Raw genomic sequence first — 27,686 nt, 5'->3', positions numbered from 1 at the left:
ATGAATCAAGCCAAATTTTCTACGGAAACTGCTGGCAAGGTGAGTGGAGAGTTTATTTCTTGAAATATATTCTCATATTTCAGTTTAATGATAAAGTGCACAGAGAAATGTGTTGTCTCATTAACTGAAGAATTTTATTAAGTAAAATGTTATTTTACTTGTATATGAAAGAATTGCTTATTTATATATTGATATATTCCTGATCATTTTTGCAATTCAACTTATAAAATGTGTGTTTTACTGAAATAAAGTTCTTGCTACTGAAAGAAGTAATTATTTTTGGACTCCTATTCTATTCCAATCAATGTTAATCAATCTGATAGAATCATTTCAAAGTTCTGTATATAGGGTCTTAGAACTGTGAGCTGCAGATTCTAAGTTTACTTGCTTAACTATAGGAAATTAACTAAAGGACCTCCATACATGTTTTGCCTTGTGATGATGACCACGTCCAGTGGCAGAGGTGACAACTACATGGAAAGTCCCCCAAAATATTTTTGTACCTCCAGATCAATCACTTGTCCGATAGAAGCAGATGACTATTTTATGACTGCTTAGGTCACTGACTGTTAAAATTTGTAACATTTCTTTCTGCCCAAATAAAGAAGAAACCAGTCTACCTTATATGGAGATATCTCTTGCTTTATCCAACTTGTGATCCTGCTGACATATTGCTTATTTTAACTTATGTGTCATATGTCAATCAATGAAATAATTCTGTATTTGGAAAAGCTGTTTTGGATTGACTGGACAGTTAGCCCTATAAAAATAAGGCTCTGGAAAGAAGAGGCATCTCAGATCATGAGGAAGATCTGAGGTCCACTTGATTGGAAGGACCCTTGAATAAAGTGCCATTGACTCAGATCTCTGTGTCAGTCTTTCTTGTAGGTGGACTAATTTTAATCTCAGAGAAACCATTTGGTAAATCCTTTGAATAATTTTTTTTAATCCAATCATCTCTAATATGTATTAAGGTCATGAGAGACTATGTAGAGGGCTAGCCCTGGAGTCAGAAATACCTGGGTTCAAGCCCTACCATACATAGTAGTGGTTCATCTAAAGACGAATCACTTAATTTCTTACAACTTCAGGCAAGGTAGAGCAGAAGGAATATTGGCTTTGCAATCAGAGAGCTGTGGTATCAAATCATGTCTTTGTCGCTTACTATTTTTATGACTTTGAACTTGATCTCATTTTCCTGATCTGAAAAATAAAATATTAGATTAGTAATTCGAATTAATGACTTCTAAAGGTGTCTTCCAGTTCTAAATGTAAAGCAGAACAGTTACTGATCTATATTGGTGGAAGGAATTTTCATATTAGAAGTTGCCTATAGTGATAAAATCCCAAGTCCAATCACTCTCACCAAGACATTTCTTAGTTATAAGCAAGTTTGGTAATAAATTTAGGAACAATTCTTACTAAAGCAGGAAAACATCACAAATGATACTGTCCCTACATAAAAAATGAAGGGAATATAAAATTCTTTTCTCAATTAGAGGAAAACATGTTTATTTTTATGATTGTACTATGGTGATGAATTCCCATCTTAATTTTAGAACAGAATAAGAACTAGCAATTGTCCTGCAAAAGTCTAAACTCTTGGTTCTCAATCCATTCCTTTAAACATTTATCTAGTAAAAGGAAAAATTCACATGTATGTAGCACATTATAATTAATAAGGACATTTCTACACAAATTATTTCTTTGAGACTCTCAATACTATGGTTATGAGGCATGTGAACAGGGATTGGGATTAACACTTCACAAAATAACTGAGCCTGAGAAAGATGAGTGAGATGTCCAAGGTAATTTAACATAGAAATGGTTGAGGCAGGGCGTAAAATCAGGTCTTCAGATTCTACATCTATTACTCTTTCCAATACATAAAAAATTGTTGAAATATATGAAGGACACAGCAGAAAAACCATCAACCTGAACAAAATTCCATCCTGCCACAAGTGTAGAAAGAAATCCATGTTCTAAATGGCTACTTTAATTATATACTGTGTATTCAGTGGTATAATGGATAAGAGGGATGGAACTGAAGCTAGGAGGGTTTGAATTCAAATCATGTTGCCCTCTATCAGCCTCAGTTTCCTCATCTGTAAAATGAGGACAATAGGAACACCTATCTCCCAGAACTGTTGTGAGGATCAAATAAGAGATTACCTGTAAAACACTTAGTACAATATATGTCCCATTACTATGCAACTTCATAACTACTTGTTTCCTTCCTTCAGATCTTTATTTTTATATTTGTCCAAAATGTACAGGTTAGAAAACCATCCTCAGTTTGAAAAGATAGCAAAGGAGACAGCCAGGATGTCTTCAGTAAAAGGGATGTCAAACATAATTTCAACTTATATCAGGAGTTTGTTCTATTTAATTAATTTGACAGGTTATCACATGCAGAGCAGCCATTGCCTGGGCAAGTAATACTCCCTTGTCTATTGAGGAAGTAGAAGTTGATCCACCAAAGGCTGGAGAGGTTCGAATCAAGGTAAATTTGATATTCATGATTATCTTCTAAAATTATAAATTCAATGCGAATTCCTGCGTTACGAATGAAGATTTAGAACTTTTAGTTTTCTCTCTCTCTCTCTCTCTCTCTCTCTCTCTCTCTCTCTCTCTCTCTTTTTTTGCTGAGACAATTGGGATTAAGTGACTTGCCCAGAGTCACACAGCTGGGAAGTGTTAAGTAAGATTTGAACTCAGATCTTCCCGACTTCAGGGCTGGTGCTCTATCTACTGTGCTATCTAGCTGCCCCTGAAGTTTTAATTTTCTATATACTTTTTTTCAAAATTTCAAGAAACTTCCTATCTCTTTAGACTGCCTCCCTGAGGTCTTCCCTCTGCAGCTAACTGATGTCATTAAATGCTGGGTTCAGCATTCTTTTAGCCAATCAGGACTTGCATCCTATGCACACCATAAAGCCCAGGGTCATCTTACAGGGCACTACCCAAAGAGATATTATATGTAATTCAATCCAAATCAACATATATTATTAAGCATTTCTATGTACAAAGCACTAGGGAATATAAAAAAATACTTTAAAATGGAAAATCTATAAAAGATGGCTCTCAAAAATGTTCAGATTGATCACTTACTTCCAAAGACATATATCTACTTGTTTCATAATTAACAATTGCTTCATTAAATGATCTCTTGTTTGGTAAATATCGATCTTTATTTCCCTCCAAACTGATGAGACGCATGCTTGAACATCCATTATTATAAAGCGAGTGATTCAATGTTCTGCAAACATTTTACAATTATTTTCTCAGTAAGATTTTTTTGACCCAATTTATTTTCTAGATTTTCTTAGTTATGAAGGACAGCTGGATGGAACAATGATAGATAGAGCCACAGGCCAAAAGTTAGGAAGACTCATCTTTCTGAGTTCAAATAGAGTCTAAGACACTGGGCAAGTCACTTAACCCTATTTGCCTCAGGTTCCTTGTGTATAAAATGAATTGGAGAAGGAAATGGAAAACTACTCCACTTTTTCTGCCAAGAAAACCTCAAATGGGGTCAAGAAATGGTGGACATGATTTTTTTTTTTTAAAAAAAATTAATACCTTTTTATTCTTCAAAATACATGCAAAGATGGCTCCCAACACAAAATGGACATGATTAAAATTCATGAAGAACAGACAAGATCAAGGTTTCTGTATGTTAAACTTGCTACTTGTTCATTAAATATAGAGCTGATCTTGAAGCTAGAAAGACAAGATTCAAGCTGAAATTCTGACACAATTTGACTTGTGACTCTGAGTAAGTTCTAAGGAACTCTCTAAGATTATAAATTGTGCAGAAGGTATTAACTAGCACTGGCAGTGGGAGTTTCACCATCCTGGAGTCTGCTATAGCACAGGTCTATTTCCTATCTTGAATCTCTTCTTCATTTATACTAGCCATTTTTCATCAAGATGGAATAGTTACCACAGAAGTCACAGACATATAAGTAATAAATGCTGAAGGGGGACAGGAAGTTGAGTGGATTTTGTTTAGCAAAAGTTAATTAGAAATTTGAATATCTGGAATTCAATTTCTAGAGTTTTCAGTTTCTCTTCCAATAAAGCAGAGGTTCTTATCCTAGGCCTGGTCCATTAGATATGTTTCAATTGAACTATGAACATGGAAAGGGGGAAAAAATACATGTTTATTTTCCCTAAGTTCCAACTGAAATTTAGCATTTCCTTCAATTATTTAAAAACATTTTTTCACAGACGCAGTCCATTGTTTTCACCAGATTGCTAAAAGTGAAGTTTAAAACTCTTGAAAAATTAAAAGTCATGATTTATATAATGTGAACAATAATCATTATTAAATAATTTTAAAAGGTTTTAGGGCCTATTTATCACAAATGTTATATAGATATATAGATATATAGATATCTATATCTATATATATATATATATATATATCTTTCTGGTATCTTTTAGGGAATGGATCTGAAAAACCATCCTTGTGGGCTCTCCCTTCAAAGATACAAATTACAATCTGTTTGTATCTATCCTATGCAATGTTCCTGTCTCTTCCCATAAAATATCCACCAATTTTGCCATGCTCCAAGCTTGGATTATGTCTACTCTCCTTTATCTCATCTTCTATTCATGTGCTGTAGAAATGATGAAGCTGCTCATTGGGTCCACCACAAATTTGTGCTAGCTAATCTCAACTGAGTATTCACCATGATAAAGCATTCCATCCTAATTAATTCAGTCTATCCACCACAATAACTATTTCAAACTATTTCATGCATCCTTAAACCTCCTATCCTCCCAGCTGAAAATTATGTCTCCTATTCAAATAAAATATGTGAAGCCATTTGCCAAAACTTCTCTTTTCTTCTTTCCTTCTTATCTCACAACATTTGGATGTCTCTACCCACTAACTCCTCCTTCATTCCAATTTCTCATAAAAAGTAACCTTTTTATTGCCAAGTCAAATTTCTATACATGTGCTCTTAAACCCTATCAGGAGGCTATCTTCTCCAGTAGATTGTCCCTTCTGTAATCCTCATTTTTTCCCAACTCATTCCCAATCTATTCTTCCTAACTACTGCTTACAAACATGCCCTTGTTTCCATTATCCTTAAAAAAAACACTTCTCACTAGATCCTATTAATTACACTATATATTGTCCTAGATCATTCCTTCTTTTTATAGCTGAATTCCTTGGGAAAATCCATTTATAATCCTATTATGGTACTCATAAGAATTCAGTATCAGATTATCTGAGCAATTATAGCATTTTTACTAATGACCTGACTGAACACATAAATGTAATAACTTATATTTTCAGATGACACAACAGCAACGATAAATAACACACTGAATTACAGAATGAGAATGCAAAAATAAATCTTGATAACCTGAAACATTGAGCTTCAATCCCAATTTTTTTTCATTCAATAGGTATAAATGTAAAGTGTAACAAGTGAGTTCAAAAAACCAATTTCAGAAGCACAAGATGGATAGAACAAAGCTAAAAAGTAATTTGTATGAAAAAAATCTGAGAACTTCAATGAACTTCAAGTTCAAAATTATTCAAAAAATATGATGTGGCAGATGAAAAATCCACTTCAATCTTAGGCTACAATAAGAGAGACAGAGTATCCATGATCATGGAAATGAAGTGAGAGTATTCTGCCCTGGTTTGACTATTTTTAAAGTAATATGTTCAGTTTTGAGTGCCTCACTTCAGGAATGGCATGGATATGGAACAGCAAAAGGGAAGAAGATTCAGGATTGTGAGTTCATGTCAATATGATGAGCAGTTGAAGATATTTAGAGAAGATATGGAAGAATTGCAGGAGGATTTCAGGTATTTGAAGGGATTTTCCATGAAAGAGAAATTAGATTTATTCTGTTTGCCTCATGGATGTACATATACACTGGCTTACTATTAAAGGCAAGTATTCTGAGTTATAGTTTTAGACACTGCATCCATACAGGATGCCTTGCACTATAAGTAATTCAGCAAGCATTTATTAAGCATCTACTATGAGGACACGCAGGGCCATTAGATGGTGAAACACAAAGAGCACCATGCCCAGAATCAGGAAACCTGAGTTCAAATCCAACCACAGACACAAGTTGTGTGATCCTGAGCAAATCACTTCACCCTGTTAACTTCAGTTTTCTCATCTATAAAATGAACTCAAGAAAGAAATGGCAAACTACTTCAGGATGTTTGCCAAGAAAATCTAAAATGGGGTCATGAAGAGTTAGACATGAGTCAATAATAACATGGCAGGATCGGGGAGGGAAGAAGAATATGGAATCTGTTGTATCAGCCATAATATGCTTTAAATCACATTTGTCTGATAAACCTAAGCGTGTCAACCAAGGGGGTCAGAGAAAATATAGAAAATTCATCAGAACTAAACTAGATTATGGTGGATTTTCAAATACTAGGATTTGGATGTTTTTAAAGAAAATCTCTCTTTAGAAACATACTTTCTTAGTTTTCTTTGCTTAAATCTCTAGCAAGATGGAAAACAATCATCAGAGGATAACTGGGTCATCTAGCTGGCCCTGACTCAGAAGTTTTTTAAACAAAGGTTCTGATATATACAAAGAATTAAAAAGAGGATTATATATAAGAAACTTTGAACTTCTGTTTTACAACTTTTTTTTAATATACAGTATATACTATACTAGATTTCAGTGAACCTCTGATAATACAGAAAGAAACTATTCTACTGTGTTTGATGTCATTTAATTGCTATGCAGGTTATATCTTCAGGGATTTGTGGTTCAGATAATCACATACTAGATGGAACATTCAAAACACCTTTACCTGCAATTTTGGGACACGAAGGAGCTGGGATAGTAGAAAGCATTGGAGAAGATGTGAACAGTGTGAAACCAGGTGAGGGTGGAATCCAAAATGGTGTTTGATGAGCATCCTCTCCTTTTGACCACTCAACAAAAACAATAAAATTCTCTTCAAAAAGGAAAGCAATTTTGAAGTAGATTCATATATTACAAGTAGATTAAAGGATTCAGAACTGGAAGGAACTTAGATTACTAGATTGCCAAATCCTCTGTTAGAATATAAACCTTCCCAAGTTTATAAAAGTTCTTCTCTCTTAGTTTTGATCTTATGCTTGAAAAATCTTTCTTGATTTGATTGGTTGTCCTTCATTCTCAAAGAAGACCAAATGGACGTCACTATGTTAGAGACGAATTAATATGTCTGAATGTGACTGATCAGACCAATACAAGTTTGGAATGCTCTTTCATAGATCAGACACAAATAGTCCCTATGAATATTTGGGGTGGACTCTCCATCTCTCTGCTTTACTCATAGTGTACAGCATCTTCTCTGAGGAGGGCACATCATGCTGGGATATCCTGTGTCAATGTGTCCCATGTCATATAATAAATTCCAAAGTTTTTTTTTTTTTATATATTGTAGCTTTTTATTTACAAGATATAAGCATGGGTACTTTTTCAGCATTGACAATTGCAAAACCTTTTGTTCCAACTTTTCTCCTCCTTCCCTCCTCCCCCTCCTCCAGATGGTAGGTTGACCAATACATGTTAAATATGTTGAAGTGCAAGTTAAATACAATACATGTATACATGTCCAAACAGTTATTTTGCTGCACAAAAAGAATTGGACTTTGAAATAGTGTATAATTAGCCTGTGAAGGAAATCAAAAATGCAGGTGGACAAAAATAGAGGGATAATTCCAAAGTTCTTAAGAGAAGCCTTGAGAATGTGCTTGCATTGCTTTTCTGACTTGTAAACACTTGCCATGCGTGACTTCTCCATAAAATAATATTAGTACATTAATTTCATGATGGCATGCTTGCCCGTGTTCTAGACAATGGATAATGTTCTTGAGCTTTCCCAGTCACCAATGGAGTGAAACAAGACTATGTGCTTGCTCCCATGCTTTTTAACATGATGTTTTCAGTCAATGAGGACAAACAGGGAACCTTTCTTGACTAAAATCAACCTGAATGTAATTTCTTTAGATACAAAAACTGTGTTATTCAGACAAAGAGCCAGAAAAAGGACTATCTGCCTGTAGTTGTGTCAATAAATAATGGAAGAAACAGGCAGATGATTGAATTATAAAGTGGAGGGAATGGTACCCAGATCAAGGTACATTCTGCAATTCTCACTTCTGGATGTCGGGGAAAGCTTGTGGATAGTTAGGAAGCATGGAATGGTAGCTAGGTGGCCCAGTGGTGAGAGTGCTAGACATGAAGCCAAAAAGACCTGAGTTCAAATCCAGTTTCAGACTCTTAGCTATATGACTGAGCAAGTCACTTAACCTTTGTTTGCCTCAGTTTCCTCAATTATAAAATGGGAATGATGAGCCCAGGTTTTATGTGCAGATCAAATGAGAAAATATTTTGTCAAGAGCTGAGAACAATGTCTGTCATATATTTGGTAAGTACCTAAAAAATGATTGTATCTTTCCCTTTCCCAAATGTGCTAGAGAGGGAAATAACTTGAGACTTGCCTGATATTAAAAGATCAAAAGTTGTGATCTCCTTCAAGTGAAACTATGCTTAGTGCCGCCGAGTCTTGGCAGCTCCTGGTGCCTATCTTCAGGAAAAACCAAAACCAGAATTTTTCAGGTCCTTCTAGCTGCAGCAACAAAGGGCATTCTGGGATATCCTCCTAGTGCTTGGTTTAGGCTTTCAAAATGACTGTTACCTCTCAAGTCTACCCTTTGTAACTAAGGTGTCAATGTTTCATTCCAATTTTTGAGTTATTTTTTATAAAATCCAACATATACAATTTGATGAATTATTTCCTCACTTTATGTTTATGTTATTCCGTTTTCTCTCCATACAATATAAGGACCATTTTCTTCTGTTTTCCTCCCTTAGGAGATAAAGTCTTATTAATTGCTTTACCTCAGTGCAGAAAATGTGACTCCTGCTTACATGCCAAGGGCAACTGTTGCCTGAAGGAAGAGTAAGTACCCTTATATCACTGATTTTGCTTACAAAAAAATGTAATGTAATGTAAAAAAATGTAAAATTGTAATTCTAGAGCTAATGGGTCTCATTTATCTTTGTGTGGATCTGTGTCTGTCTGTCTCCATGAACTAGTATCTTTTCTCCATTTGGATTGATGCTTGATGGTACCACCAGATTTACATGCAAAGGAAGAAAAGTGCATAATATTTTTGGAACAAGCACATTCACTGAATACACCGTGATGCATGAGATTTCAGTAGTAAAAATTGATGATGATGCACCCATGGAGAATGTCTGTGTATTAGCCTGTGCATTCCCCACAGGCTATGGAGCTGTTGTTAATGCTGGACAGGTGAGTATGTGTTGATGGGCAGTTCAATAAACAAGGATTTTCCCTGATGAATGATTGAATCAGCCAAAATGGTCAAGCAAGTACCTTGTAAAGACTCAGGCAGACTGTGCAGAACATTTCTGCTATTTTGATGGTTCAGGTTTATTCAGCCCTAAAAGTCTCACTAGGAGTTTGTGTTCTTCATATGCAGGTGACTCCTGGTTCTACCTGTGTTGTCTTTGGGCTTGGAGGTGTTGGCTCTGCAGTTGTTATGGCGTGCAAAGCAGCTGGTGCTTCCAGGATCATTGGCATTGATATTAATGAAAGGAAATTTGAGAAGGCAAAAGCTCTTGGGGTCACTGATTGTCTTAATCCTCGAAACTTCAAAAAGCCCATCCAGCAGGTGATAATGGAAATGACTGAATTTGGTGCTGACTTTACCTTTGAGGCTATTGGGACCATCGACACTATGGTATGTTATCTGTGGGCACAGAAAGAATGTGTTTTATGTCAGCAAGTAGCTACATATTAAATGAATTTAACCTTACCAAAAAATACTTAAAACTTAAAGACAGCTTTACCTTACCTTCAATGACCTATATAGTAGAATGTTTTAAAATCATTTAAATCACATATTGTACTCAGTGATATAGCATTAGAGTACACAGACACTAAACAGGGGAGGTACTTAAAATAAACTCCTTCATGTGACACATTATTCTAATTAAGAAACAGGAGTTTATGAACCTATCTCATGTGGCTCAAATTGATATGATTAATGCAGCATTAATTTTACTGGTTCTCTTGGTAGTAAGCTTCACAGTAAAACACTATGTAACAGAGGTATAACTGAAGGACTCACAATTGCATTCTTAACACTTAGGTTGCTGCTCTGGAATCCTGCAACATGAGCTATGGGGTCTGTGTAATTATTGGAGTAGCACCAGAAAAATCCCAGCTCTCTTTTGACCCAATGAAGCTACTGTCTGGCCGGACCTTGAAAGGGAGCTTGATAGGAGGTAGGAAGAAAATTTGAAAGGACTAGGGGTTTTAACTCTAACAAATACTTTTGAATTTTTCAGAAACATTGGGACATACAAATATAGCAGTTAACATTTATAGAATAAGAGAGAAGAATAAAGTCAGTCAATGAATTAGTCATATCTTTGTTGAGCATCTATTATGTACCAGGTATGTACTAGGTAGTGATATAGAAAAAGTCAATACAGAGAAAGCTAAAAGTATTTCTATTCCATTTCTAAAATTAGGGGTGTGCCAGAACCAGCTCACAAAAGCTTAAATTTTTGGTGCAAGCATTTACACCTCTGAAATTGGCAAATGTTAAAAAACAGTTCTTTACTTATTGTTTTGTCTATTTTTAGGGTTAAGAAAATAATAGATAATATTTAAAATATGCTGATCAAACTTAAAATTGGGTCCTGTATACATACATTTTTTGGTAGAGTCAGTTATTTTATATATAATATATATGTGTATATTATATATATCATATTATTATAAATATGAGTACATCCCTGACTAAAGGATAGAGTGGCAGATTTATAAAAATTGATTGATATTATTTGCAACTAAAAACTGATCATTATCATGAAAGGCTATTATTCATAAATAAATCAATTCAAAAGTATTTATTCCAGAAGACAAAGGAATGAGGATCATAACCAGGAAAATATAACCTACAAAACTGTATATTCAATGAAATAGAGAATTCCAAGCATTCCTGAAGAAAAAAACTGGAGAAGAGAAGATGGCAGCATAAAGGCAAGGATTTACCTGAACTTTCCCCCAAATCCCTCCAAATACTTTAAAATAATGACTCAAAACAAATTCTAGAGCATAAAAACTCACAAAAATGTAGTGAAACTATTTTCCAGTCTAGGAAAAATTGGAAAGTTGGCAAGAAAGGTTTGTCCAATCAGGGTAAAAGTAGAGTACAGTACAGTACAGGTCACACAAGCATAGCCTTGGCCCAGAAAAGCAGGAGAAGGCCTTGATCACAGTCCTAGATGTCAGTTTCAGGATGAGAAAGAACACTAGCACACCAGAGTTCACAGCAACAGTGGAGTACAAGTGCTCCTCAGGTTTAGGGCTGAAAAGAATGCTTATGATCTCTCACAAACCAAAGCTGAAGCCAGGAGATTAGTAAACAAACCTTTCCTTATAACATACCACCTTGGAAGAACTGAAAACTTACAGATCCCAAGAAGTATCTCTAAAAACAGCTGCCCCCCCAAAAAAAAAACAAAAACAAAAACAAAACAAAACAAAAAACTCCTGAAGCTTGAAACAGTGCATCCTTTATCCTAGAAGCAGAATCCTACTTTAACAAAGAGTTAATAGTCAAAGCATAGGCTAGGGAAATTAGCAAACAACAGGAAAAGATTCTGACCACAGAAAGTTACTATGATGACAAGGAAGATCAAAACATACACTCAAAAGATAATAAAATCAAAGATCCTATACCACAGAAAGTTACTATGATGACAAGGAAGATCAAAACATACACTCAGAAGATAATAAAATCAAAGATCCTATATCTAAAGCCTCCAAAAAAATGTGAATTGGTCTCAAGCCAGGGAAGAGTTTAAAAAGGATTTTGAAAATCAAGTAAGAAAGAAAAAGGAAAAATTGACAAGAAAAATAAGAGTGCTGTAAGTAAATCATAAACACAAATCAACAGCTTGTTAAAGAAGACACACACACACACACACACACACACAACCTGAAGAACAAAACCTTAAAAAAGAGAATAAGCCAAATGGCAAAGGAAATACAAAAAACCATTGAGGAAAAAAATCCCTTAAAAAGCAAAATTGACAAGTAGAACTAAAGACAAAAAAATTCACTGAAGAAAATAACTTCTTAAAAACACAGAATTAGCCAAATAGGAAAAAATTCACTAAAGAAATCAACTTCTTTAAAAGCAGAATTGTATAAATGGAAAAGAAGGTACAAAAATTCAGTGAAGAAAATAATTTTTTAAAAATTACAAATGAGAACTAATGACTTCATGAAAAATCAAGAAAATCAAACAAAACCAAAATAATAAAAAATAGAAGATAATGTAAAATAACTTATTGGAAAATAGATCTAGAAATGATAATTTTTAAATTATTGAATTACCTAAAAATCATGATCAAAAAAAGGACCTCAAGGGGCAGCTATGAGGCACAATGGATAGAGTACCAGCCCTAAAACAGGAGAATGAGTTCAAATCTGATCTCAGACATTTAACACTTTCTAACTGTATGACCCTTGGCAAGTTACTTAACCCCAATTGCCTCAGGGGAAAAAAAAAGGACCTCTACATCATCTTTATTGTCAAGGAAAATTGCCCTGATATTCTAGAACTACCTATTTAAATAGAAATTGAAAGAATCCACTGATCACCTCCTGAATGAGATCCCAAAATGAAAACTCCCAGAAATATAATAGCCAAATTCCAGATCTTCCAAATGAAAGAAAAAAATGTTTCAAGCAGCCAAAAAGAACAAATTCAAATATGGTGAAGTCACAGTCAAGATAATACAAGTTTTAGTAGCTTCTGCATTAAAAGACTGGCAGGCTTAAAATATGATAGTATGAAGGGCAAAGGAGCTAGGATTATAGTCAAGAATCACCTATTGAGCAAAACTGAGATAATCCTTAAGAGGGTAAAGTAGGGGAGAAATAAAGGACTTTCAAGTCTTCTTGATGAAAAATCCAGAACTTAATAGTAAATTTAGCTTTCAAATACAAACTCTTGAGAAGTGTAAAAAAGGAAACAGGAAAAGGAAAATCATAAGGAACTTTAAATAGGAACTGTAAATAAGGAACTATTTACATTCCTTCATGGGAGGATGATACTTGTAACATAAGAATTTTTTCCTTATTATGGCAGTTTGAAGTATATATATATAGACTGACAAGTGCTATTTGAATTGAAGAATATTGAGATCCTTTTACTCAATAATCACTAACCAATCCTAATTCCCAGACCTGTTCAGAGAAATCTCTGGTAAATATAATATCAAATCTTACCTTTATTTTGAGGTCTCCAAAGTCCTCCGGCTGCTATCTCATGCAGATGCAGTTTGAGCACAACAGAGCACCCAAGAATTTATGACAAACAAGTTCAGACTTTATTCACGTGGTTTGCACCTCACTCTATGAAAATAGGAAGGAGGGAAATACAGTTAGTAATCATAACTGTGAATGTGAATGGCCTACTCCATCTCAACTGTGCTTGCCTGGCCTTTCCAATGGACCCTTACAAAGGGATAATATCTAAAGAAAATAAAATTAAGGGATGAAAGAAGAATGTACTGGGAGAAAGGAAAAGGGAAAAGTAGAATGGAGTGGAATGTCACATAGGAAAGAGGTAAGAAAAAGTTTTTACAGTACAAGAAAAGGAGAGAAAAGAATGAGTGAACCTTACTATCACCAGAATTGGCTCAAAGATGGAATAAAACACAGTCAATTGGATAGAGAAATCTATTTTACCCTATAAAATAGTACAAGAGGAAGGAGATAAGTAGGACCAGGGGAAATAGAAAGGAGAGTAGATTTCAGAAGAAGGTAATTAGAAGCAAAACACTTGCAGAGTTGTGAAAGGAGAGGGTGAAAGGAGACAAAGAATTAAACAGAAACAAAATAGTTAGCAAAAGTAATTGTAAAAAAAATTGAAGCAAGTTTCTCTAAGGCTTTATTTCTCAAACATGGATAACTGAATCAAAATAAGTCATTCCCCAACTGACAAATGATCAAAAGATATGAACAGTTTTCAGATGAAATAATCGTAACTATATATACCCATATGAAAAAATGTTCTAACTCACTAGTGATTGGAGAACTGACAATTAAAACAATTTTGATGGGACAGAAAAAGAAAATGACCAACATTGGAGAGGATGTGGGGAAAATGAGATATTAAAGCACTGTTTAGTTAGAGTTATGAACTGATTCAATCATTCTATAGAGCAATTTGGAGATATTCTCAAAGGCATATAAAACCATGCATACCCTTTTACCTAGTAATACCATTCATTACTAGATCTCTATCTCAAAATAGATTTTATTTTTAAAAACTGATCATCGCACAATTTTGCTATTGCTGTATACAATATTTTGCTGGTTCTGCTTGTTTCACTCACCATTAGTTCATGTAAATCTTTCCAGGCCTTCCTAAAATCAGCCTGTTCATCATTTTTTATGGAACAATAACATTCCATTATTTCCATATACTATTACTTATTCAGTTATTCCCCAACTGATGGACAGATATCTACTCATTTTCCAATTCTTTTTTACTACAAAATAGATAAGCTTTTCTTTATTTTTTCATAAAAGCAACTCTTAGTTTTAGTTTAATAATTTAATTAGTTTAATAGTTTTCTTACTTTCAATGTTATTAATCTCACCTTTGATTTTTAATGTTTCTAATTTGTTATTTAATTGGGATTCTTAATTTGTTCTTTTTTTAGCTTTTTTAGTTGTATGGCCAATTTATTTATCTCCTCTTTCTCTATTTTATTTATGAAATGATTTAGAAATGTAAAATTTTCCCTAAGAACAACTTTGGTTGTATCCCATAAGTTTTGCTATGTTGTCTCATTATTGTCATTCTCTTGGATGAAATAGTTGATTGTTTCTTTGATTTGATCCATTCATTCTTTAGAATTGGATTATTTAATTTCCGTTGGCTTTTAGTATATCTTTCCCTAGCCCTTTGTTGAATGTAATTTTTATTGCATCATGATCTGAAAAGGAAGCATTAACTATGTCTGCCTTTCTGCATTTGATTATGAGATTTTTCCCTAAGGGTCAGTTTTTATGCAGGTGCTGTGTATATTGCTGAAAATGAAATATTTATTTCTGTTCCTATTCATTTTCTCTAGAGAGCTAATCATATTTAAGTTTTCTAAGATTCTATTAACTTCCCCTAGTTTCTTTCTTGTTTATTTTATGGTTAGATTTATTTAATTCTGAGAGGGAAAGGTTGAGGTCCCCTACTAGTAGAGTTTTGATGTCTATTTCTCTAATTGGCTTAACTTCTTTTCTAAGAATTTGGATGCTGTATCACTTGGTGCATATATGTTTAAGTATTGATATTACTTCATTGTCTATGATACCCTTTAACAAGATGTGGTTTCCTTTCTTATCTCTTTTAATTAGATCTATTTTTGCTTTTGCTTTATCTGAAATAAAAATTGCTATACTTGATTTTTTTTTTTTTTTGCTTCAGCCAAACCATAATAAATTCTGCTCCAGCTTTTTACCCTCAATGTGTATGTATCTGTTTTAAATGTGTTTCTTGTAAACAATATATTTTAGGATTCTGGTTTTTAACCCACTCTTATGTCTGTTTCCAGTTTATGAGAGAGTTCATCCATTAACATTCACAGTTATAATTACTAACTGTATTTCCCTCCTTCCTATTTTCTTCTCTATATAAACATTTTTGTCTCTTTCCACTCTGTCCCTCCTTAGTAGTGTTTTGTTTCTGACCCACACCACTCTGAACCTGTCTTCCCTTCTATTATCTCTCCTTTCCTCTTTTTGTCCTTTCTCCTGGTGTTTCTGCCCTCCCTTCTATCAAGCCTCTTCCTTTTTTTTTTTTAAACCCTTTCTCCTTTTACTTCCCATATATTCTTCCCTTGCTTCCCTATACAATAAATTTCTATACCCAAGTGAATGTTATTCTCTCTTTGAGCCAAAACTGATTAAATTAAACTTCAGATAGGGTTTAAACCTCTCCCTTTTGTGCCTCTTCATGTGATCTAATTTTCCCATTTTACCTCCCCTTTACTTTTCTCTCAGTACAATCCTTTTCCACCTTTTAATGTCATCACATCAGAGTCAGTTTACACTCACATGTAAACTTTGTCTACGGATGTCCCCTCTAACTGCCATAATAAAAGATATAGTTCTCAAGAGTTTACATGTATCATTTTCCCATGTAGGGATGTAACTGGTTTAATCTTTAAAAAGTATGTGGGGTTTTTTTTTCTTGTTTACCTTTTTATATTTCTGTCAAATCCTTTGTTTGAAAATCAAATTTTTCTGTTTAGTTCTGATCTTTTTAATAGAAATGATTGAAAGAACCTTACTTCATTGAAGATCCATCTCTTCCTTTGAAAGATAATACTCAGGCTAAAGTATGAGTCTCAGTCTCAGTCTGAGACTACTCAGTCTTACTGCGTAGTTGATTCTTGTCATAATTCCTGGTCCGTTGTCTTCCAGAATATACTGGCTCTTCAGTCCTTTACTATAGAAACTGCCAGATCTTGAGTAATCCTGACTCCTCAAAACCTGAATTAGTTTCACCTTTTTTTCAGCAGCTTGCAGTGTTTTTTCCTTGAGATTATGGTTCTGAAGTTTTGCCACAATGTTTCTTGGGCTTTTCCTTATGAGATCTCTTTCAGAAAGTGATCAATGGATTCTTTCAATAACTATTTTGTCCTCTGGTTCTAGTATTTCAGTGCAGTTTTCCTTGATGATTTCTTGAATGCTATATAGACTCTTTTTTTTAGTCATGGCCTTCAAGAAGACAAATAATTTTTAAATTGTCTCTCCTGGATTTACTTTCCAGGTCAGCTGTTTTTCTAATGAGGTATTTTACATTTTCTTTCATTTTTTTCATTCTTTTTAATTTGGTTAACTGACTCTTGATAAAGTCATTAGCTGTTATTTTCATGATTCTAGTTTTTAATATATGATCTTCTTCAATTGGGTTTTGTAATCTCTTTTTCCATTTGATGAATTCTAATTTTCAAAGTATTGTTTTTTTTCAGGGATTTTTCCTTTTGCATATGGCCAATTATGTTTTTTAAGGAATTGTTTTCTTCAATTTTTGACCTATTCCCATTGCATATGTCTCATTTATTTTCCCAATTTTTCTCCTAACTCCTTTGCTTGCCTTTTAAATTCCTCTATGAGCACTTCCAAGAAGGATCTTTGAGTTTATGATCAATTTATAACACTCTTTGAAATTTCCCCTATGATCATTTTGTTCTCTTCAAAGTTGGTATTTTGGTCTTCCCTGTCACCATAGTAGCTTTCTATGGTTAAGGTTCTATTCTGTTTCTTACTCATTTTCTCTTCCTTCCTTCCTTCTTTCCTTTCTTCCTTCCCTTCCTCCTTTCTTCCCTCCCTCCCTCCTTCCTTTCTTCCTTCCTTTCTTCCCTTCTTTCTCTTCCTTCCTTCCTTCCTTTTTTCCTTCCTTCCTTTCTTTCTTTCATTCTTTCTTTTTTTTCTATTTTGTGACTTTTGAGGTCAGGCTCTGTTCTTGAGATAAAGAGGCCACTGTCCCAATCTTCTTATGGCATTCTGAGCCTTGGCTTCAAGCATAGAAGCCTCTTGTGTTTGATGTTATGCTCACAGTAGGGGATAGCCCTAGCTGCTCTCTTCAGAACACAGCCTGGTTTCCCCAACCTGGCAATTTGTCTTCTGAGCAGGGACTAGAAGATACTCCACTGGTCTAGCCTGCTATTGAGCAGGGTCTCAGTTGCTTATCTGCTGTGATTAAGACCCTCTCACTGGACATTTTCTGAGCTGGCCTGACCATCCCTTTCACCCCAGTGAGTCTGACCTCTTCTGAAGTCCTTCTTGAGTTTAAGAGTGGTTTTCTATTCTGTCTCTTCATAGTCTCTGTCCTTTCAGACTTTGTTCAAGGGTCTAATTCCATGTGGTTTTCAAGGGAAATTGAGAAAGCTTGAACAGTTTCCTAGCTTCATTCCACTATCTTGGCTCTGCATCCAGAAGTGAATTACTTGCATCCTCAATGTAGGCAAGGAGTAGGGAGGGAAAAAGAAAGAAATCTGGAATTCAACATTTTAAAATTTTATGCTAAAATTGTTTTTACATGTAACTGGGTAATAATAAAACACTAAATTTTAAATCTAATAAGAAACACACAAAAAGGAAAAAACATATGAATAGAACATTTGACATTCAAACACAAGACTAAAAATAAGCATAGAAAGGTAAATACAATAGCAAAATCATAAAGTACCCAATAAGTTTAAATTGTTTATATTCCTGTACTGGAAAGTTTTATACACACACACACACACATATTCACCTATATATGTATGTGCACGTACATATATGTACATATATGCATATACACACAATTACTTTTTATTTTTAAATAGTTTTTTTCAAGTACGTGTAAAAATTTTTCACATTCATTTTTTTAAATTTTGATTTTCAAAGTTTTCTCCCTCTTTCCTTTCCTTTCCCCCTCCCTAAAATGTTAAGGAATCTGATATACTATATGATTGGTTTTATATAGGTTTTATGACAGATATACATAATTGTAAAACCAAAAGGAAAAGCATCCATACACACACAATGAAAATAGTATATTTTAATCTGCATTCAGAATTGTGTTTTCTATCATGAATCCTTCACATACATATAATTTCTAAGAACTTAATGATTATTATACAGAAGGAATCTATATAGACAGAAAGTATGATTAATTATAGTAGAATGGTTTAAAAAATCAAGGAGTGGACAGCTAGGTGGCACAGTGGATAGAGCATTTGCCTCTAGTCAGGAGGACCTGAGTTCAAATCTCAGACACTTAACACTTCCTAGCTGTATGACTTTGGGCAAGTCATTTAACCCCAATTGCCTCAGCAAAAAAAAAAAAAAAAAATCAAGGAGTGAATAAGAAAGAAATATTAGGAGGAATGGAAAGGAGAAGAAAAATGGGGGAAGTTATCTGGTATAAAAAAGTGTGCAAGGAAGAGTATTGATGGTGAGTGGGAGAATGGAGCAAGCAATTCCTAAACCTCATTCTGCTCATCAGAATTGGTTGAAAGAGGGAAGAATATATATTTGCCTTACCCAATAGAAAGTAGGAATACAAAAGGATAAAAGAAGGAAGAGAGGGGGTGATAAAAGGGAGGGCAGATTAAAAGAGGTACTAGTCAGGAACAAAACAGACTTTTGAGGAGGAACAGAGTAAAAAGAGAGAGAAGGATAAAGAGAATAAAAAAGAACGAGAAGGAAATACAAATCATAAACATGAATGTAAATGGGATGTACATTCATAAAATGTAAGCAAATAGCAGAATAGATTAGAAACCAGAATCCAGTCACATGTTGTTGACAGGAGACATGCTTGAAAAAGAAAGACACATATACAGAGTTAAAATAAAAGATTGAAATAAGATCTATTCTGCTTGAAATCATGATCTCAGACAAAGCAACAATAAAAACAGAGCTAATTAAAAGAGAAAAATCAAGGGAACTACATTTTCCTAAAATGTATCATCAACCAGGGCTTCTTAAAGTTTTTCTACTCAAAAAGCCTTGGTATTGATTTGTGTGTGTGTGTGTGTGTGTGTGTGTGTGTGTGTGTGTGTGTGTGTTGTATATATTATACATGTATACATAATATACACATGCATATATATACAAATCAAACATTTACTGATAATAAACATAATTTTGCAAACCACACATTCAGTTACATGACCCCATATTGGTCGTTTAACAAGCTTTACCTTAGACAATGAAATAATACTAAAATCTGTTTCTCTGATACAGGCTAGGTTTATAGCTCCAAAAAGATTAAAGGAAAAGGCTCTATGTGTACAAATATATTTATAGTAACTATTTTTATAGTGGCAAAGAATAGAAAAATTAGGTAATATCCATCAATTGGGGAATGGCTGAACAATATGTACCATTTAATTGCAATAAAATGCTACTGTACTACATGACATAATAAAGGAAATAATTTCAGAAAAACCTGGGAAGACCGCTAAGAACTGATCCAGAGTGAAATGAGAAAACTTAAGAGACCATTGTACACAATAACAATATTGTAATGATAAACTATGAAAGACTTGGCTACTTTTAATCAATACAATGATGCAAGACAATTCTGCTATTCACCTCCAGAAAGTGGACTAATGAACTGAGTACAAATTGAAGTATATATATATATTTATGTTTTTATTTTTCTTTCTTTGTCATGAAATATGGGTAATATAAAATATGTTTTGCATTTATATGTATAATTTATATATTGCTTGCCTTCTCAAAGTGGTGAAAAAGCTAAAGAGAGGGAAAGAATTTGGAACTCAAATATTTTTAATTAAAAAAATAACTTTCAAACATTTTTCTGCAGAGAAGTCACAAAGGTTGAAGAAAAAGAAAAGGACACAATGCAATGAACATTCAATTTCTTATACATGAATTATGAGCTCTATAGAGCTGTTCAATGCAAATCCTATCTCAATGCAAGGACCCTATCCCTGTGAACAGGGGAAGTCTGGTTCTTCCTGAAAATTTAACTTTGAAATAAATCAGTGGAGGGGAAGGGAGGGGAATCGGAAAAAAAAAAAAAAAAAGATAACATCCAAGTAGAATGAAGGAAAAGTCTTCATGGATAAGATAGTATTTTAACTAGGTCTTGGAGGATTGTTAAAAATTTCAGCAGGAAGGGATTATAAGGATCTTCTAATCATGTAGAACAAAGACATAGCAACGGGAAATAAAATATGAAGAGAGCACAGTGAGGGATCCAATTTGGCTGCAGAGTGAATCTATAGGGGCAATGTAATGTGGTAGACATAGCCCTGAATGGAGAAGCATGACAATTTGAGTTCATACTCTGACTCAGATACTTCTGAACTGTTTGTGCCTGAGTAAATGATTATTCTATTTCGGTCTCAGTTTCTTCATCTGAAAAACGAGACGATTCGACTCAATAGATCTTTTCCAGATCTCAATCTATTCTCCTATGATTTATGATCCGAAGGAATTTGAATTAAACTCAAAATCTGTAGGGCCTTGAATGACCAGCTCAAGCAGTTAAGTTTTATTTAATAGATAAGAAAAGGTCTTTCAGTCTTTGAGAAGAGGAGAAATATGAACATTCATAGGAATATGAATGGAAAATTGTGAGAAGAAACTCACAAGCCCCATCTAGTGTTTCTTCTAGGCAATCAATTAGCTTCTTATGTTACTTGGAAAAGATGGAAAGAAGACTCTTACATTACTGTCAAGGGAAATTTCTCTGTTCATTATTCTATGGTACTGACATTTACTTGATTCATTAGCCTTATTGTTCAAGTACTAGTTTTATCTTTTTTTTTCTTCACAGAATATAAAATCAGAGACGATATTCCTTTATTAGTGGATGATTATATGAAAAAGAAAATTGATGTGGACTCAATGATAACCCATAAACTGCCTTTTGTCAAAATCAATGAAGGGTTTGAACTCCTCCAATCAGGAAAATGGTAAGAGCTTTTTTTGGTCAATTTTGTGCCGACATTTACATAGAAAAATCACAATGAATATGAAAAATTCTTTGTCATAAAATTCTAAATGAGTTAGGAACAGATGAAGAGAGTAGCCCTAAGGAAGGAATCAGGCAATCATCCACTACCAACTTCACTACTCATTAGTTATGTAATGTAACAAAGCCTATCCTTTCATCTCTCTGCACCTCAGTTTCATCATTTAATATAAAGTCAACATAATAAAACCTATCTGACCTACTTCAGATGGTTCTTTTTGGAGGGTAATTTAATCATTTTATTAATAAGGCCAGCAAGTTATTAATAAAAGGATGGTCATTTTGCCATCTCTTTTAGACCAAAGACAATCATGGACAAACATGTCCATCAAACACTTCATCAAGGGTTTCTAAGTAGAGACAATGTGAGAATAAAAAGGGAAAGATGGTTGACACTTTGACAAAAATCAAAAAGGGCAATTTACTTTGAAAAGTAGACCCTATACATAAATGATTCAAAGGGGAGAAGAAATAAATGTCTCCTTTCCTCTAGAAACATCAGATTCAATCTTATGGTTCTGATATGGTCTCAGTTCTTCCCTAGTTCAGGTTACTTGTAGAAATTTCCTTCAAAATTGGTCTTCAACTTAAATTTACTTTGGCTATTCCATATCATCTATCTCCATCTCTCTCTATTTCTGTATATCTTTACAAACAGAAATCAGAAGCCAATTTTATAAGATGAATTCTAATACAAAAATAAATTCATTTACAAGTTGCCAGATGTAACTTCAGTTACAACAAAAAGTTCTGGGATGGATATATAAATACACTGAATAACACAAGTTCCATTAAGTAACCCCATTTTAAAACTGCATATCAAGTAAAGTATTTACAATTAAACATTTTCAGCTTCTAACTGTTCAAATGAATAAGTCCTTAATAAAAATAGATGTCCAAGATACAGCAAAAAAATTGCACTGGTATTCCTTTCCTTAACACAGAACAGTTCTCATATTAACTAAATAACAGAATATTATGGCTTCTCAAATCTATATATCATTTGCCTAATTATCCTCATAGCATTGAGAAATTAAAAGATCTTAACCAAAAATATTTAGTTAGTAACATGTCAAAAACTAAGCTAAACATTTAATTACTTGTTTGGAATATATAAGGTACTGAAATCATAGATCAAATAGTTCAAATCTTATATTTGCACCTTACTATAAAGAATAATTTAAATGTACTCCCAAAATTACTTTATGTAAAAGTTTTAATATTATCTTCCTACTTGTGATTTGTCATGATTATAGAAATTTGCCATAAAAGAATAGGAACATAATAGAAAATGTTCCCTTCTTTTGATGTCAATTCCAAACAAAAGTTATGTAGATGACCAATTTGCCTCAAGCTGGATGGGATATTTTTCATTCAAGAAATAATCATGTTGGGGAAATTAAGTCAGGAGAATCCCACCTAAGCTCATGTTAACATTTGTTCTCCCAACCTTTCCCATAAATACTCCCACGTATGGTTTATGCATATAAAACCCCATAGGGTTGCTGGCATCATGGATCATGGTTCAATAGCATGGCTTGATGATCATACCTGGCATAATCATCTAATAGTCCCATAAGGTCTTAAATAGCAATTTCCAATAATCAGAATTTCAAGTGAGTTCAGTTCTCAAGGATTACACATCCTAGTATTAACTATAATCTCACAGTGTTAATAGTAAAAGATTCACAGGGAAAAAAAAAACACAACTTTATATAACTAAGTTGATACACATTAAGATGCTAATAATACACATTTAGATAATAACAATATAGTTTGGATGTACACATATAGTCATTCTAAATTGTACTTAGAACAGATTTTGTGGAAAATTGTCTATAGTAAAAAAAAAAATCCACATCATATTTAATTGGACATAAAATCAGATTTCCCATTGGGATGACAATAGATAACTCAAATTCTGAATTAAAAAGAGGCTGGGGTAGCCTTCAAGATAACTTTCCTAAGTTTGTTTCCAGAGACAGATAGACACTAGCCTTAGAGCTCAGATATTGTTTTCATTAAGCTACTGACTGTTGTCTCTCCCTAAAACAGTAAATTGGTATTCAGGATCCCAGGGTCTCACTAATCACAGTAGGTTTGGACATAATTGTTATCCAATCAATATCAAAATAGTTTTTAAACTTAAAAATATTTCTCCATTTAAAGTATTTCCCTTTCTTAAAAATTTATCCTGATGTTAAAAAAGAATAATCACTGCACTTCTATAAAGTCAATTAGTTAGGAATCTCTCAAATCACAAATCTCTATTCAATATTTCCTAATCATTAAAAAATTTCCAGTTACTACTTTCCTTTAGCCAAAAAGTGTTTCAGTGGGAAGGATATTAAGTTTTTATAAACTAATGAAAAATACAACCAATTAAATTAGTCTTATAACAATAACAAAGTTTCTCAATATGTTTTCTTCCCTTTCTCTTTAATTATCACCTCCTTTTTTGTCTTGCTTCTCCTTTCACCTTTTAGAATCTAGAAAGATAAAGGTTAAAAACAAATCAAGAGTTGTATTTCTCTCATACCCTTCACCAATATTTCTTATAAAAGAATAATAGCTTTTTTAATGTCAATATGTATTTTTAAAAAAACTGAAACTCTAAAGTGATTACATTCAAGACTAACATATAAAAGCCCTGGCTTCTGCGCAGTTGTGTCCTGATGTCTTTTTTTTTTTTTTTTTTTTTTTTTTTTTCCCAGCGGTGGGGTTGGGGAGGCAGCAAAAATAGTTCAATCTACAAACTTCAGTTTTGGGATCTAATTAAATCTGAATTCATTTAACTTTGTAGTAAAAAAATTTCTTGGCTTTCCTTCATTAGCTTTTGGTATCTTCAGGCTGTTCAGTCTAGATTATTATCAGAATAAAGCTGCAAAAATAAATCATGTTCCTTCATGGAGGAGTCCCAAACTGCTGCTTTTTCATCCTCCTAACCACGCTAACTAGAAAACCTTACACAAATGGAGAGAGAAAAACAAAACAACCTTAGGGACCCAGAAAGTGAAAAATTGAGAGGAGAACAAATAAGAATATAGAGCATATTCTTATAATGACCTTAGTTGTATCCTGAAGACCTGTTAAATGGAGCTCTCAGGAGCTCTCAATGGTAGATCATTAATTTTTCCTGCCATAAATTTAGGGTTTTTATACCTTAATTCTTCTGCAAAAGACTTTGGACCATACTTGTTCAACAAGATTGAAATAATACAGGTCCCTATTTTACTCTATAGCCAGAATTCCCAGGAGGCCTCTCCAAAAAAATCTTCACAATAGAAAAGTCTCCCAACCTGTATCAAGGAGACCACAATTTACTGTTTATAGTAAAAATTCAGAAGGGTTGTAGTTCAAATACTTAGAAAAGACATAAACACATATGTTAACCCAGAAATGATCCAAGGTTAGAATCAGAAGTTTTAGTTTTAATAGAGTCAAAATTTCAACTTAAAGATTCTCAGGATAGGACCTATTTCTAGGCAAAGAAATCTCATGAGTACTCAATAGAAGGGGCAGTTTCCTGGAAGAACCTAAGCCAGAATTGTCTTTTTTCCACCAAACTCCCTTGTCTGACTCCATAATTGAGACATTTAAAAAGGTTCACGAGACATAGTTTTTAATTATTTTATTAATAATATCAGCAAGTTATTAATAAAAGGATGGTTATTTGTCCATCTCTCCAAGACCAAAGACAGAGGATACTTAAGAAGAATAAGTGAATAAATGAAAATAAAAATTTAAATTAAACATGCTATTTAAGTTCCTAATATTATTAATATTGGTGTTACAAGTCTCAAAGTTTAAGTAAACACATTTAAAATTGCAACTTAAATATGGGAAATGTGCAGTGACTGGATAGCAGAAGGGAGAAAGGACTATTGTGAGAAAAAAAAAAAAAAAAAAACTTGATAATGGCAAACCAACAAGAAGGCTAATGCAACAGTCCAAGCATGAGGTAATGAGGACCTATTGTGTCAGATCAGATAAGGGAAAATATAAAAGAAATGTCACAAAAATAGAACTAACAAGACTTAGCAACAGACTGGATGGAGGTCTCAATTTCATCAAAAATAAAGTGGAACAAATACAAATTCTATCTATTTATTAGAATAAAAAAAATTTTGCTTTGAAAACCATAATGTAAATGGCATTTACTAATATTATTATGAAGTAATGTTGAAACTGGGATCCATAGAGATTCAGTAAGCTATTCAAAGGCACATAGCTAATTAAAGCTAGCTGGAAGAAGCTGGGTCTTTAGATTTTCAGAGCGGTCCTCCTTTCACACGCTGTTTGGCTTCCTCTGGTCCCCAGTTACACATGATGATTTTAAACCATGTCAGCTCTCTTAGAAAATATGGGCCCTTTGTCACAAAGGAAATTGTAAAGAAAGGATGACTTGTGCCTCGCTGACATTAACCCAGGAGCCTTACCATGCAGTGGGAAGGGCATCACTTTTAAAGCTCAGTGGCAAAGGGAGGCAGGATGTTGCTTCTAATTTTAAACTTCTCAGACTTTCTTCCTCATTGCTAGAATCACTGGATCAATAACATTGTCCCTGTAATGTTAATACATTCTGAGATTTATATTATATTATAGATACTCTTCAATACAACATACATAGTAGGAAGTTCCCCCACTTTACATTCTTCTATGATATATTATTGATCTGTGCAGAGAATCAACATCAGAGGAAAGAGAATGAAAGGATTCTTTCCTTCATTGTAAAAGTTAGGTCCAGGTTATTTGTTGCTCTTCCTCAAGTGGAAATGTTTTTGGGAGAAAAATCAGAAGTGGAAATTAAGGACAGGGACTATATATACTACTTCAAAATTCTCTTTTTAATATAATCTGTATTTTATATTGCTTTTTTCCTATTAACAAGAATTCATTTTATCTCCTCACCCAGTTGAAAAGAAAAAGAAAACAAAACCCATGTAACAATAATGGACAAGAAAAACAAACATCCAAATTGGACATGTCTGGAAACATGGCTAAATAATTATTTTTGCACTTCTGTATTTCAGTATTCGCTGTATCCTGTTGTTTTGAGATCTTAGTGGGTAAAAGGGGAATGGAAATGCAAGGAAACATCCTTCCTTGCTAAAGTGTCATCCTCTTGAAGACTTCATATTCATCAAAACTGGTGTTGGAAACATGGTACTTCTTAGAACAGTGGAAAGTGGAATAAACTACTTCTGAAGATTGTACTATTAAAAGATGTTTGTTTTAAATGTGTATAAAATTGACTCATGGCTTACCCTTAAGGGTATGGGCCCAGTCTCAACCATGTACTAGATTTGCTTTCTTAAGACAAACATAAATAATGAGAAACTATCAGAAGTGAGCTAGCCATTTGGTAATTACTCTTTTGGCTATAGCTATCCATGAAACAATAACAAGAATACTAAATGAACCTCACTTTTATGAAGACTTCTTACATTCTGGGCCAGAGAAATGGAAAAGTGGAGCAGAGCATTGTCAGAATCATATAGGTTTTAGAACTAGTCTAAAATTGAGGAATAAATCTAGTTCTGGGGTGAAACTAATATTCCATCCCTGTTCTGCACCAACTCCTACCATATGGATCTAATTCAGATCTGGGAAATTCCTCTCATTAGAGAGAATATCCTCCCTTTTTCCCTCACTTTTTGGCTCATATAGTTCTTCACCCTAGGGGAAAATTGTTTAAAGTTTAGCTTATGAGTCAGGTTTAGGCCTTCCCAAGTCAAAATTGGACTCAAAATACAATATGAATCAGGGACAGATAATTTAATAATAATGAAACAGATAATTTACACACACACACACACACACAAATACTCTTAAATGCTACCCATAAATACAACACACATTAAGTGGATTCAGTAACTTAACACATCTACTGTTGTATTTGGCTGTTTGGAAGACTAGTATTTAAACCACATAAGAATATGGGGCACTTTTATAAGACTGCTAATCACATATTTTACATTTCATCTCAGCTCTTCAATATCTAAACTCTCCAGCTAGTCTTCAGCCAGTACTGTGGTCAGTAAATGGCTTTTCCTTATCTATTTCAATTCAATA

General features: G+C 33.6%; 1 protein-coding gene across 1 annotated transcript; it reads left to right on the top strand.

The window, feature by feature from the left end:
- Positions 1 to 26,851, top strand: LOC127541453 (alcohol dehydrogenase 1-like). Its single transcript, XM_051966712.1, has 9 exons — positions 1 to 39; positions 2,402 to 2,503; positions 6,745 to 6,883; positions 8,866 to 8,953; positions 9,091 to 9,310; positions 9,501 to 9,761; positions 10,173 to 10,308; positions 21,414 to 21,552; positions 26,645 to 26,851. Exons 1-9 carry the CDS (start codon positions 1 to 3, stop codon positions 26,667 to 26,669), a joined length of 1,149 nt encoding a protein of 382 aa, XP_051822672.1. The 3' UTR covers positions 26,670 to 26,851.
- Positions 26,852 to 27,686: the final 835 nt, after the last annotated feature.

This window comes from Antechinus flavipes, chromosome 6 (assembly GCF_016432865.1).
Source record: "Antechinus flavipes isolate AdamAnt ecotype Samford, QLD, Australia chromosome 6, AdamAnt_v2, whole genome shotgun sequence".
In the NCBI taxonomy this organism is placed as follows: domain Eukaryota; kingdom Metazoa; phylum Chordata; class Mammalia; order Dasyuromorphia; family Dasyuridae; genus Antechinus; species Antechinus flavipes.
Note: the sequence above shows the minus strand (reverse complement) of the source record. Positions and strands in the feature narration are given on the sequence as shown.

Coding starts and splice junctions, on each gene's coding strand:
- LOC127541453 (XM_051966712.1), top strand. CDS start 1: ATGAATCAAGCCAAATTTTCTACGGAAACTGCTGGCAAG. Junction 40..2,401: donor CTACGGAAACTGCTGGCAAG/GTGAGTGGAGAG, acceptor TTAATTTGACAG/GTTATCACATGCAGAGCAGC. Junction 10,309..21,413: donor GAAAGGGAGCTTGATAGGAG/GTAGGAAGAAAA, acceptor TTTTCTTCACAG/AATATAAAATCAGAGACGAT.